This window comes from Lissotriton helveticus, chromosome 7 (genome assembly GCF_964261635.1).
Source record: "Lissotriton helveticus chromosome 7, aLisHel1.1, whole genome shotgun sequence".
Taxonomy (NCBI): Eukaryota; Metazoa; Chordata; class Amphibia; order Caudata; family Salamandridae; genus Lissotriton; species Lissotriton helveticus.
The window spans coordinates 1,462,495,275-1,462,510,616 of NC_136068.1; the positions used below are offsets into that span (position 1 = coordinate 1,462,495,275).

General features: G+C 45.9%; 1 protein-coding gene across 1 annotated transcript in view; it reads right to left on the minus strand.

Annotated features, from left to right (window-relative positions):
* The window catches only part of LOC144769537 (CD209 antigen-like protein A), an 89,716-nt gene that overhangs the window by 19,185 nt on the left and 55,189 nt on the right, over positions 1-15,342 (minus strand). The window contains exon 5 of the mRNA XM_078653679.1: positions 10,578-10,729. Within this exon, the coding sequence (XP_078509805.1) occupies positions 10,578-10,729 (152 nt within the window). The remainder of the gene's footprint in view (positions 1-10,577; positions 10,730-15,342) is intronic.

Consider the following 15,342-nt stretch of genomic DNA (forward strand, 5'->3'; position numbering starts at 1 on the left):
CGAGTTGTTTATTCCCCGCATCCCTGCTGCCATCTCCTTGTTGACCTGTACCATCTCCTTGTTGACCTGTACCATCTCCTTGTTGACCTGTACCATCTCACTGATGCCCTTTCCTATCTCTCCCATGTTAGTATTCAGGGACCTCAGCTGTCGTTGGCATGCCTGGATGGCTTTTCCCTGCATCCTTTGTATCCGCACCATGCTCCCCTCCAGACCAAGGAACACACTTCCACCCTCAACTGGTGCATCTGCTGGCCTTTCTTGCACTCTGCGATGTCTTGCTGTACTTTGGCCCATCCCTGCACTGGAGTGTGTTGTGCTAATCCTCACTGCTACGGGCAAGTTCTGTTGTCCGTCACCCTCCATGTCCGCTGCTACGGACTCAAAATCGGGCAGTGGAGCCACAACATGCCTCCTGCCTGGTTGTGATGGGGGTATCACAACATGCTGTGATGCTGGCATTTCTGGTGATAACAGCAGGAGAGGGGACTGTGATCTGCTAGGGGACGCATGCAACTCTTGGCCCATTTCTGTGTCTTGGGCAGGTGGATGGCTACTTGATGCAGCTTTCTCCTGTGGTAAGTTGAGGGTACTTTGTCCTGCATCCTGACTCTCCTCCCTCTCAGGTGGTGTCCCTTCAGCCTCCTGCGAGCACCTGTGAGACGTTTCACCTGTGGACATATGAGCATACATTAGCTAAGCGCTACTGTCTCACAGTCACTACAATTAAATAATTATCACATTGGCCATGGTCTGCATGCAGTCATTACATGTACTAATTGGTTGGTGTGCTGTATGACATGTCCTTACATTTCCTGTCTACATATCTCATCATGCATGTGCCCTGTATATTGCTAGCAGTACTGGACTTGGGTTCACTTGCCCACTAAGGGTACAGGTAAGGGTGTTGCTGTTGGGGGGAATGCAGTGCATTTGTCTTACCTTTGTTGCTTGCAGCTCTGGCCGAGCTGTCTACTTCTCCCAGTCCGCAGACGCTCTCTGGTTCCAGGGTTGAGGCCACCATCTCCTCCAGGTCAGTCAGGGGTGGTGCTGGGTTCTTGCCTCCGCCTGTTTTAGATGCCTGCTTGTGTTGTTCTGCCATTTTCTTCTTGGTCTGGCTCCTCAGGTCATAAAAACGTTTTTTCAGGTCATCTATGTCCCTGGTGGTTACCCCCACGGCATTCACTTTCTCCATGATGTCCAGCCAGATTTTTCTTTTGGCTGATTCAGCCACAGTGAGGGACTGCCTGCCAAACAATTTGTGGTGCACCTTGACCACCTCCTCCACAAGGACCTGCAGCTCCATGCTGCTGAATTTCAGCTTCCTTCTCCTCTCAGGCTGCTCTTTTTCTTGGCTGCTTGTCAGTTTTCACTTTTAAAAGTGCTCCAAACCCTTTCTGTTGCTCCTGCACTCTGCTCAGCTCCAACTGCCTTTCCAGAAGCTTCTAATTAGTTGCAGCTGCCTGTGTAGCCACTTCCTGGTAGGGAGGGGGATGGTGGTGGCACCTGATTGGTTGCCTACTTGAGTTTCACTTTTGTTTGCTTTCCGATTCGGTATTTACCGATTCGGTAAATACCGATTCGGTATTCCCTATTCATTCCTATGGGCCTTTTGGCCCATAGGAATGAATGGGGAATACCGAATCGGTATTTACCGATTCGGTAAATACCGATTCGGTAAGTTCCGATTGTGCGATACCGAATTTTACCGATTCAGTATTTTTTACAGAATTTTTACCTACATCCCATTTTCCGATTCTAAAATATCGAATCGTTAAAATTCAGTATTTTAGAATCGGTAAAAACGATTTACCTACATCTGGCCCTAGATGATTAGTCCAGGCTTCTGTGGGCGTAAATATACTAGTTGTTACACAGGGGGCTAAAAACTCTTTAACTTTAAATTTCCTTACTCTGGTTAGCTGAGCTATTTTAGAGGAGAGGAAGAGTTTTGTTCCCTTCAATTATTTCCTTATAATATTCTTTTATTGCTAATTTGTATATGATTTTAGCCGTGGGGTCAAAGTATTTTCCGCCAAACCGTCTCCAAACGTTTACACTCCCTCTTACAAATCCTTAATGCAGCTGTAAACCAAGGTGTATAAGCCCGTAAGGCTTTGCCACAACGCTCCGTGAGAGGGGCAAGCTCGTCTGCTCGTAGTTGGAGCCAGTTTTCAAGTTCATCTGCATCATCCTCCACCTTACTGTGGAAGGGGATAGGGTGCGTAGTTAAAATCTTGAAGAGAGAGCGTCAGCCATTATATGGCTAAACGGCCTATAATACTGAGACGGAGGTCTTCCCTGAGTTTTACTGGGGTTAGATACCTTCCTACACATAAACTCCAACCATGCATGGTTGTTCCATACTAGCGGGACTGGGGCTAAAAATACCATTTTATCTGTGGGAAAGACCTGGTCCAGAGTATGGCCTTTCTCGTGAGTTTTTTGAAAAATTACTCACTCAGTTATTCCCCTCATGCTTAAAATACAAACATTATGTAGCAATAGGGGATTTCAATGTTCAATTTTATGAAGAAAATAATTCTATGGCAAAACAACTGGAAAATTACATGCAGTTTCTGCAATCAAGACAGTGAGACAGTGAGTTTACTGTTTTCTAATATAGAGTCCACCCTTGTCCAACAGGTCAGATCTCTCACCTGGACAGACCACTCATTAATTTCATTCTCGTTCAGCCTGATGGCATCCCCAGTATACACTCACACGCCCTTGTCAGTGGCAAATCAAACCTGGTGGTTGGTCACTCCTGACTCATTTCAACTCCACTCCTCCCTTAATGATCCTAAGACAGTAGGTGCACTCCCCGTCAACATGGGAGTAGTAAGCTTTCAAACTGAGATCTTACAAATACTGGATTAGTGTGCACCTTGAGTAAATCAAAAACCTAATAGGAGAACACCATCAAAGAAATGGTATTTGCCTGAACTAAGGACACCAAAAAGAAGTTGTTAAATGCTGGAACACAAATGGAGATTGTCTAAACAGGATTTGGACTGGCTGGTATATAAGGCAGAGTTGGAAAGCTACAACAATGCCATTAAGAATGCTAAGAAAATCTACTTCGCTAAGAAAATAAATGAGAACAACAACTCGCCCAAAGAATTGTATAAAATAGTAAAAGAACTCAGCATACCAGTATGTCCCAAAACTTGCCTCCTTCAGAAGAATGTTGTGAGAAGATTAGCAATTTCTTCCCTGACAAAATTAGCGATATATATGTTTCATTCAGTATTAAACCCTCAACAGACACAATAGATTGGGATTACATGGTTCCCCACCCTGATGCTCTAGCTCGACTGGAACTTTTTTCCCCTTTAACAGAGGAACAGGTTGCAAAGGCAATGGGGGAAGTCAAATAAGGGTCCCTACTTGATCCATGCCCGCATTTAATTTTTTCTTGGATTATACTGGCATTATATCCATATGTAACCCAACTATTCATTCAATCTTTGGACACTGCAGTTTTCCCGGAAACTTGTAAGAAGGCCATTGTGACCCCTTTACTGAAAAGGGCAGGCGCGGACGTCCGCAACCCTGCTCTTTATCGACCAATCTCCTAACTCCCTTACCTATCTAAAGTTATGGAGAAGCTGGTTAAAAAAAAAATATCAAACTATCTTGAAACCAATAGATTGCTAGACCCTTCTCAAATCAGCTTCAGAGCCACCAACAGTACGGAGGCAACTCTCCTGGCTGTCCTAGACAATATAAGATCTTTAATCGATCAGGGGAAAGCAGCAGCCCTGATCCTATTGGACCTGTCGGCGGTGTTCGACATGGTCTCGATTGGACTGCTGCTGAAAATTCTATACATGCCAAAGCCCTTCAATGGTTTAGCGATTTTTTGAGCAATAGAACGCAAACTGAACAAATATGCACGTTTTCCTCAAGCCTAAAACCTACCGCTATAGTGTCCCGCAGGTAACCTCCCTAAGCCCCACACTCTTTAACGCCTGTGTATCATCTTTGGCTAGTATCAGTGAGAAATGGGGTTTCAGCATCTTCTCCTGTGTGGATGACACACAACTGGTCATTGCCCTTGAAGAAAGGCATGAGGACACCAGGATCAAGTTGAACAGCTGCCTCTCAGAGATGGCGACCTGGATGTCAGCTCACTGCCTGAAGTTGAACGCCAACAAATCAGAGATCCTGCTCTTTGGCGGAGCCCACTTAATCTGGAATGCATCTTGGTGGCCCCAGTCATTGGGAGCCGCTCCTGCACCCAAGCAGTTTGCAAAAAACCTGGGTACCCTTATTGATAACACTCTGACCTTGCAGGACCATGTCCGGGCTTTGTGCGGAAGAAGCTTAACTGCTCTATAGCTCCTAAAAATACTTTTCCCTTGGATTCCTATGGAATGCAGAAGAACAATCACACAAGCCCTACTTATTAGCAAGCTGGAATATGGTGAGGCATTGTTCGTGGGCATGGCTGATTATCTCTTCACACGCCTGCAGGTGATACAGAACACAACTGCCAAATTAGTGTGCAATAAAAAAAGATATAGTTCAGCATCTGAATGCAATAGGCAGCTCCATTGGCTGCCCGTACATACAAAAATCCTGATTTAAGCATCTGAGCCATGCACATAAGGCCCTACACCAATGCGGTCTCAGAATTCTCCAAAACAAAGTCCAAATCTTTGCACCTACAAGGTGTCTGGGTCATGTTATCTGGAACTGGCCAAGACAAAACATATCAAGAAAGCAAGAGATGGAGGCCAAACCTTTTCCCACCTGGTTGCAGCACAATGGAATGAGCTGCAGCTTGATCTACATCTCACTGATGACTACATGGCATTCAGAAAGAAGCTGAAAATCCATTTGTTCCCTAAAGCCTAAATGTTGTATATAGTGGCAGTAACCATCATCCCACCTCTTCCCTAACTTAGGATCTCGCCTCGCTAGCACTGTGATATTCTTTTCGGATAAATGTAGCTCTCTATAAATAAATAAACAAATAAATAAATAAGTAGCTGGTAGTGCTTGTCCCAGGGTTTGAAGTAATGTCTTTCTTTTTTTAGCACTCTTCAGTTTTGCCTGACATTTAGAGTCATGAACTGTGCATCCACACCCATTCCCACTGTGCCTTAACACTTTCATGCATAATCACAAGCAAGGTAAATTTGAGGGCAATCATGATTGTTCCTATCAGGCCGGTGTTTAATAGAGACCTGCTAGGATGGCCAGTCGTGTAATAATGAAAATGTCTATATACTACAGGACTTCAAAGTAATAACAGATGTTAGAATTTAACAATTTAATATATATGGAATGATGGAAGGCTGAGTCTGACTTGCCAGAATTCAAACTTGTTGCCTTTACCCTTTGACCTTCGACCCTGCTTGCAGGCACGTCGCCCCCACACTGCTGCTTGTCACCTTTGCTGCCTCCGCATTCCTGTGCTTTCTTGCCTTCCCCCAGCCCGTGCGCCAGTTCCCCCGCCCCCCACTGCTCCTGATCCGGACCTTCCCACCGCTGCCTCCCTGTGGCCCCGCCCCCCCTGCACACCACCCATTGGTCTTCCCGCTCCCGCCTCCCAGCTGCTCCTCCCTCCCAAGCCACCTCCTCTGCAGGCCGCGAAGCAGCCGCGCCATTGGCGCGCCGAAGGTGCGCCTAAGGCAAGCCCGTCTGCGCGCTTCCGCACCTGGCCTGTGCCCACCACTAGAACCCCTGGACCCCGCGAACACCACAACACTAGAATCCACTACGACGCCAGCACCATCCACGCACTCAACGCCGGCCGAAACCACACCTGTTTCCAGGCCGCCCTGAAACAGACCCACGGAACCTTCTCCTGCCACACCTGCAGCTACACCTGCGACAGCACCACCAAGCCTCCAAAGACTGGACCCAACCACCTCCACTGCACACTCCTTAACACCCGCTCCGCATGCAAACACGCCGTCGAGCTCTGGGATCTGCCCGACATGGCTTTCCTGACCGAGACCTGGTAGAACGACTCCTCGGTGCCCGAGATCGCCATAGCCATCCCGGACGGCTACAAGATCACCCGCAGGGACCGCGCCAACAGAATTGGAGGAGGAATAGCCATCATCCACAAGTCCACCCTCAAGGTCACCACCAACGCTGATGACACCCTCAACACCGCCAAACACCTGCACTTCCGGATCCACACTGACCCCAACACCACCCTCAGAGGAACACTCGTCTACAGACCACCCACACCCCGGGCTCAGTTCAGCAACTCCATCGCCAACCTCGCCAGCACCCAAAAACTCGCCTCCATGGACTACATCCTCCTCGGGGACCTGAATTTCCACCTTGAGAACAACAACGACGCCAACTCCGCCACCCTGATCGACAACCTCGCCAACCTCAGCCTCAGACAACTCATCACCGCACCCACCCATGCCACTGGCCGCACGCTTGACCCCATCTTCTCCACAGGCTCTCACATCGCCTTCGAGCACACCACCGAACTCCACTGGACCAACCACCGCTACATCCATTTCACCTTCAAGAAACCAACCACGCACAACCGCGACCAACAGCTGCCGTGCAGCTACTGGGGCAAAGTCACAGAAGACCAGCTGATCACCTCCCTCGGCAAGAAATCCACCAACTCAGACGCCGCTGCTCGCAACCTCAGGCAGTGGATCAACGACTGCGCCAACACCCTTGCCCTGCACAAGAAACCCTCCAACAGCCATGCCAACAAGAGAGCCACCTAGTTCAACGATGAGCTCCAGGCCTCCGAACGCGAATGCCGGAAACTGGAGAAGACCTGGCTCCTCGAACGCACACCAGACAACCACGCAGCCCACAAGGACACCACCGCAGACACCACCACCTCATCAGACTAGCCAAGAAATCCTCCTTCAAAGGCCGCTTGGATAACAACGCACATGACAGCAAAGAGCTCTTCAGCATCGTAAAGGAACTCCCCAACCCCGGCGTCAACGCCAACGGCATCCCGCCCTCACAAAAACAGTGTGATTCACTAGCCATCTTCTCCCACCGCTAGATCGCTGACATCCACAACAGCTTCAACACCACGACAACCCAAATACGCCAGACTCCACCCACCCTGTGAACACCACCAGCAACCACCGCCTGACCTCCTGGACCAACGTCAGAGACGACGAAACACGCAAGGTCATGAACTCCATCCACTCAAGATCTCCATCTGACCCGTACCCACACCACGTATTCAACAAAGCAGACGCAGCCATCGCACCCCAACTACAAAAGGTCATCAATATCTCCTTCGAAACAGCGACATTCCCGGAAAGCTGGAAGCACGCCGAAATCAACGCCTACGCAACGTCTACCATCGCACTCTAAAGACACGCCTCCTAGCCTCCAAGCAGCACCAGCCGCAAGGTTAAAGATACGGGATGTGACCGCCAGGGTGGCGGTCACATCCTAATTGCACCGGAGGGACCGCCACTGCCCCTGCGGACGGTCCCTCCACCTCGGGGGTGGCGGAGGGACGCAGGTCCGTCCGCCATCCTAATAGGCCTCTATGTTTTTACTGGTCAAGACACATAGTGGCAGGGAAAGGATGGTTTAGGCAGTGCCCTTTGCACATGATGCTGTCTTTGTGGTGGAATAATACAGTTCCTCCTGCAAACAGTGATACGCAGGGGAGTCTTAACTGTCTGTGTTCTTGTAGGGGTCTCACTAGTAGCATGTTTTTCCAGAAAGGCCTTGTTGGACTTGGCCCTTTTGGCAGGGTCATCCCTAAATTTTTGCCTTTCTCCTAGCCTTTTTTTCTGACAGGTTGTTGGTGGCTTTAGGATTCTGGGCACTTTAGCACTGCTGTCCAGTGTAAAGTGTGTGTGCACTCTATGTTAAACATGATATGATTGGTCTACACCTATTTGGTATATTTGATTTACCTGTCAGTCCCTTGTAAAGTATTATCTCAGATACCCAGGGCTGGTAAATTAAATCCTACTGGTGGGCTTGCAGCTCTGATTGTGCCACCCTCCAGCAGGGAGGGCTTGCCTCCCTGCTGGAGGGCCCTGTGTGCTGGCCTCCCTGGACCAAGCAATGCCCCTTTGACCCTGAGGGACTCTCGTGCCATGTGAGTGCTTTTCTCTTGACTTCCAGGAGAGAGGAGCATGTTTGCCTGGATTTGTAGTGCGGAGCTGCACCCCATTTAGAGGGAATCCCTATGTGGGGAATCCCCAGCATGTCTTTGTTAAATCAAAAGGAAGAGGGGGGTGTCGGGTCACATTGTTGGTGCTCTCCCCCTGTGGTTGCTCCTAAGGCACAGAGGTGCCCTTGCCTCTGTCTTTCCCCGCTGCATCGCACCAGCGTGGGCAGCTGCAACGTGGGGCACATTTGTTTTAGTTAGTCCCAGAGGGGTTTGAGAGGCACTGTGGTGCCTTGCGAAAGCACAGGCAGCTGCACAAAGGGGGCAGTTTTCGTTGTTGGAGAGTCCCAGAGAGAGGCTCAGGCGGCACAGTGGTGCCAGTGCTGATTTATTTTCTCAGCTGCACCGCAATTAGCGGCAGCTGCAATGTTTAGGCCCAAGCCTTTGTTAGGAGTCCCAGTGGGGACCCAGGAGGCACAGGGGTGCCAGCGCAATTGCACCCTTAGATTCTGCTGCAGTGGCAGCCTGCCCTGACCTGACCTTTGGAACATAGGGCATTTTGAGCCCTCTGAGAAGGCCAGTTGGCCAAAAGGTCATTTGGGTTGGTAGGGCGCCAGGCCCTAATGTGATTTATGTGTACCTAGGATAATTGTGAGTTATGCACCGTGATTTATGCCTCTGATGTTTATGTTTAGGAGGTTATTGCATAATGTGGTTTATGCTTGTGAGGTCAGTGCCTAATGTGGTTATGCCTAATGTCATGCTATGATTTTTAGGATAATGTGATAATGCTTAGGGCATTATGGTACCAGTAGTTACTGGTTGTGTGTTGCGTTTACTACCTGCATTCTGATGGTTCTGACCATGGCCTGATTGGCCCTGTCATGTGTGTATAATCCCCTGTGAATATTGCCTAGTGCCAGTTGGCACAGTGTAAATGTGTGATTATGTTTCTAATGTGTTAATGATAATACAAAGGTTAGTTTCAAATAACCTTGTGTGGAGTTTCCTTTGTAGTGTGCCTAGTGTGTTGCTGTTGTGTGTGTGTGGTATGCAAATGCTTTACACATTGCCTCTGGGATAAGCGTGACTGCTCTTGCCAAGCTACCAAGGGGGTGAGCAGGGGTTATCTTCAGCGTGTAGCTCCCTTGCCCTGACTAGAGTGGTGGTTTCTGTCTGGCTTAGGCACAAGCCCTAGCCAACCAGAAATCCAATTTCTAACAGGCCTCTTTTTTAACAATTTTGGTAAAATGTTCGGATGAGATAACAGCATCGAAGAGGACATTGCAATATAATAAAACTATTACGAAAAACAAGTTAAGTGATACAGCAATCGTAATATTGACATAAACTAAATAGGCATATCAACAAAGATGAACAGCATTTTTATAAACAAAAAATATACATAATAAAGACAATCTGAACATTAATACAAATTAAGCTGAAAACGAAATAACATATAAAAAAGAATAGGATGAACGTGATCAACAGAAAAGAAAAGCAGAAGAAAGAATAGGATCTGATATAAAACATCCTAATTATGAAGTTTATTTCATTGATATAATCAAAAGAATGATCAAATACTTCCGAGGTGATTTACTGAAGTAATAAAACTAAAGAAATGTACTATCTTCTTGTTTTCATATAGTCCAAAAAGTTCAAAAGAACCCATAAATCTTTTAGGGAAGGTGAGGGAGATTTACATTTAAGACTACAATTCACTTTATACCATAAGCCTCATTTCAATCCATATAAACTGAGAGTGTATTTTAAATTTGTAGGTATAATGGTGTTTCCAAGTGAATATACATGACATCAGCAAATCCTGGGTGAGTTGACTAGGCTTGTGAGAAGATTCCACCACCTGTAGACCAGTAACATAAAATATAATCTTTTGGAATGACCTCCAAACTGTCATTAGCATCTATGATGTTCAAGGTATTGCAGGTGAAACAGATTCTGCTTCAAGCACATTCCCACAAATCTGTTCAAGTATATTGGATTAATCTGTGTGGCCTCAGCCTCATCTCTTCTGAAACTGGAATTGCAGTAAATAAGCAGATAATTATATTTGTAGTTATTTCAGCACAGCGTAAATTTACATAACAGTTAACAGTGTACGTTTCATAGTTATGCATATTTGGTTTTCCTGCATTACAGTTTCATCTGTAAATATTTTGCTGCACTGTGACACGACCAGCTGCGGCCCTTGCAGGTAAGAGCGGTGAGGCGGTGAGGCCAGGGGTGGGTGGGATTTCGATAAATGACCACGAGGGAAAAGTAATTATTTATTTAATTTTCCCTCTTGGGCTTCTGTCGAATCCTCCCCCCAACTGCCCCACCGCTCTTACCTGCACTGGCCGCGGCTGGACCCGACAAGTATGGCACTTGCCTAAAAAATAAGATGATGATGTTCAACAAGTCTCCACACACTGTGCATTGGCTTTAATATATATGCAACATTTGGTCTTCAATGTAAGTGTTTCTTTACATCTTCCTCTCTGTTTTTAATTACTGCAAGCTGAGAATCCATATGTCTGCAGTTATCTCTGCTGGCTGTCCAGTTGAGTGAGTCAATGGAAAAGAAATAACAATTTCCAGAGTGGTAGATCCAGTTACTGGGACAGTAAGTACAGGATGGTGCTGTCAATGCAGAAAATAATAACATGTTAACAGGCATAGTATGTTAATTGAAATCATTTTAAAAATCAAAATCAAAAGCACTATTCATTTATTCCTGCAGAACACCTATGCATTTTAATTTCAATTATTCACAGTTTCATAGATCTCAGAAGGATGATATATTGCTATTGTTTCTGAGCTATCTCATGCTGACAGAGTAACAGTAAAAAAATACATACAACTTAATCTTTTTGTGATGTGCTTAATTCTTTCTTTATTGGCAAAAGTATTGTCATTAAAGTTAGCATTTCTCCAAGTCCCTCTCCTGGTAACCAACCAGGCACGGCCAGAACTTCTACTCTTTGACTGAATACCTATTATCAGCAAGGAACTCTTCTTTAACCCCTTCCATGCTCATGACGAGCTCAGCTCGTCATGCAGTACAGTGCTCCTGTGCTCATGACGAGCTGAGCTCGTCATGACCACACCCGTTTTTATTGCTGTCCAGCACAGCAGGGGATTCTCTCTAGCAGCGATGCGGTTAACCTGCTGACTAAATTAAATCTGGCTCTCCCTCTGATAGTTGTCCCCCTCAAGTCCTAAAGGAAGCATTTCTTGTGCTCCTTGACCCTGCTCTATCTTTACATAATGACTCACTAACACACCACCTCATATCTATAGCCTTTAAAGAAGCAATTGTAGTCCCACTTCTTAAAAAACCGGTGCAGACCCAATTGTTCTGACATATTATTGTCACATCTGCTTCTTTTTTGGCCAACGTGCTGGAAGCCCATGTCACCAACTGCCTCTGTTCTTTCATTGACCAATCTCATTTTCTCGATCCAAACAAAGCTGGCTTCCGCCCTTTTTGCTCTACTGAGACAGTAATTCTGACCATGCTGGATAAAATATGGGAAGAGGCTGACAAAAGGACCACACAGGCACTGATTGATCTCGATCTATCTGCTGCCTTTGACACTGTCAACCATGAACTTCTGGTGCATCGTGTTGAGGCCATGGGTGTTCAGGCAACAGAACTTGAATAGTTAGTGGACTTTTGCGATTTATGCTTCCAATCGTTCTGACTCTCCCAATACAGATCACCTAAAGTCAAACTGACCTGCGGTGTGCCTCAGGGATCATCCCTGTCCCCCCACCGTTTAACCTGTATATTCTTCCACTGGTACAGTCTTTGAGGAAAATGGTCGTGGGCACCTTTTACTATGCTGATGATATGCAACTTATTTTTGTAATCAACAAAACTCTGGACTCAACTTCAAATTTCCAAAAAATCATGTTGTTCATCCGCAACTGGATGAATAGCAATCATTTAAAATTAAATCCAGACAAGACAGAACTTATTCTGGTTGGAGGCTCTCAAAACCCATGGAACTCCAACTTTTGGCCTGCTGAGCTAGGCACCCCTGTGGTATAGTTCCTAGGAATCCCCAGGACCTGCGCATTTGGACGACCTACACTGAGGGCTTGGTATCCGAACCGACTCCGGACAACCCCACAGGATACATCAGCCATTAGACCAGCTAGCTATATAGTGCCACTACCACTCCCCTGTAACCTACAGTGGCATAGGTAGTTTCTGACAAACACTGAACATGCCAATCCTGATTCCTCAGGGGTCGTGGAAAACAGTAAAGTACCTTTCGCTCAGTCATTCATGCTCACTTGTTCTCAGGAAATTCTCAGACTGACAATTGGGACGTATTCAATAAGTATTGATTGGTCAAGCGTCAGTCACATGTGAAACATATTTGCTGCGACAATCAACAGACAGAAGCATACAAAAGTGATTGCAAATATCAATATGGAAAACAGTAGATACATTTCTACCATAGCGCTAAAAAGATGAACATGGGTAGCTCATATAACACAGTAGCAGTTGCGTACTCCTAGAATGCACACCTTACCTAAATTGCTTTAATGTGCCTAACCTAGATATGTAGGTGTAGCATGTATATGTGCATATATGTGTGCTAAGATGTAGCCAAGAATCCCCTAGGGAAGTACCAACCCCTCCAAATTATACTAGGCTAAGGTAGAAGAGCCCTTCACCTAAGCCGGAAGGGTAGGGAGGTATTCCCAGGTGTGGATATGTCCTCCCTAATTCAATACTAATCTCCAAAGGTATCCCATCCAGTGTAATGAAAGCTCAGCACTAAACACTTGTGGCGTCAACTGCTCAAGCAGGGGGAAGGAAGCAATTCCTTTTTGTTAAATAACCCTCACACTTTCTATTAGTGTTATGCTTCATCACTGGGTTCACCCTGACTCCTAAAGTTCAGGGTGGGCTCGACCATATTTCAGGGAGCACTTAAGAGAGATAGGCCAGGGAGTCTAAAGATTAAAACTCCTCCTCCGTCTCCAGGTATCCCTTTAATAATGGAGTTGCAGAGGATATTAAAAAGAAGTAAAAAGTGGGTCATCAGGAGGTAATGGTCCAATGACTCTAATACCATGCCAACATGTTTCAGCCCTAATACGTGGCCCATATGATTCCTGGGCTTTCCTTCTTGGGTGTTCAGTGGGGGTGTTTCCCTATCTTGTTCTCAACTTCGGGGGCAAACAGCTGCACTCTCATGAAAATGTGGAAGGGATATTTATCTCCTAACCAGTTCTGTAGTGTTTTTTGTCCGGTTGTAAGAGAGAAATATATTGAGAATAATCATATTTGTACGTTTTGCCCTGCACACAATTCACCCAAGTAGCTCCAGCATACTGGATGCTGCAATGTGCTCTCATTCCCTTAAATGTTTGTGATCTGTGATCAAACAAGCTTTCTTGGGATCGTGCTGTTCTATATAGTGGCAATTAGCTCCATTTGACATTTAGTCGCATCTAGATATGCAAGTCCATGACACTATACTGTTAAAAACTCCTTGGTAATACTTTCACTGCAGCATCACAAAACATTCCGCAACTTCAATCTCACATTTACACTTCAGGGCATGAACTTAATTTCCTTTTCACTCGTGATTGTTCTTACATGCCGAACATCTTACCCTATTCAGGAGGATTTACTGTGTCTCAAGGGACTGCGGTTAGTGTGGGTAGCCTTGTAGTCAAACTCTGGGTAATTGCAAGTTTGAAGTAGAACCGGACAAAAAGACAAGAAGAGACTTGCTCTGTTAAGATCATGTGACCCCAGCCTCAAATATGTCATTCTAATAAGGCCCCTTCGCAATCAGAAGAAGCCTCATATCTCCACTTACTTCCTCAAAGGTCCTGAACCTTCCCCACACCTACTTGGTTCCTGTGTCTCCTGGCATTTGCAGTTCCACCTGCTGGGGACGCTGCTTATGAATGCATCTCGTCCGCACATAGAAGAGCCCTACCCCCGGCGTGTCTGTATGACATCATTTCCGTGTGTCCCAGTTGGGACTACAGAAAATAGGTTGCATCATGGGGATGAAGTCCCTATCACTGAGTAACCATGGTTATTGGCATACACCAGAATTTTAAGTTTGTGCAGACACATTTATTTCACTTCTCAACAGAATGGGCAGAAATTTGGTGGCTGTGATTGCTCGTTTGATTGTGCTCCAATGCTCACTTATTTGTACCTTCACCTTCCTAGTGGTCATGCCAATGTATTAGGCCTTGCAGTGGCACATGATCATATATACTGTGTTCTCTGTATTACAATGTGTATGGTCCCTTTGTTCCCATATACAAGCCAGACTCAACTCTACCCTAGTGGTGTGAGTGGGGAACCAGCAAACCACACACGAGCCACAAGGGTAATGGACTTTCACCTGTGGTTGGTCCCACAGCATAAGTTGGGTATTTTGTTTCTGTTACTAACTGTCAGTGTGAATCAGAGTGTTCCTAATGCTTTTGTTGCATCTAAATGAGAACATGGGTTTTTCAAATGTCAGTTTGTTTGAAGTGAGTATATGCCATTTGTTGTTAATTATTTTCTTTATGGCTTTGCCGAATTGTAAGTGGTGACACATATTAGTACTTCATTTTCTCTCTTTGTATTTGTTTCTAACAGGGCTGCCCGTGGTGTGTTGTGAGAGCTTTTTCATGCCTGCTCAATCACCTTCTTAGGGTATGATTTCTCCCGTAGTTTCACAGTGAGTCTATCAGCCTTCTTGTTGTAATTCTCAGGATCCAAGCTGCTCCTGCGTATTCCTTGGTACTGTCCGATTGGGAGGTTTTCCCTCAGTGATCATGGGTGAGCACTGTTAAAGTGTAAGAGGCTATTGGAGTGTGTTGGTTACTCTCCAATTTCCCATTGCAGAAATGACACCCTCATGTTGTTGGTTGAAATTGTGAAGCGCAAAAAAGGATTGACACTATTTATCCAATCCCAGAAAGATGCTGTACTGTCTTGATCTCCATGCTGTATGATAATTATTTATTTATCGTAACCAGCTGCGGATTCTACCTTAATATGGGTTATTCGACCAAATGTGTTCCTCCTCTAGCTGGCTCATGTACAGGCATACTAGGGGCAAAAGTGCTGCCCATTGAAGTCCCATGTACTTGTTGATAGGGTTGGTCAAACCTAAAGAAGTTCTCCATAAGTGTCATAGGCATGAGTTCCATGATCCACAGGGGCCACCGAGGGCCAATCTTGTGCACGCAGTATATTCTCAATAACACATAAACTT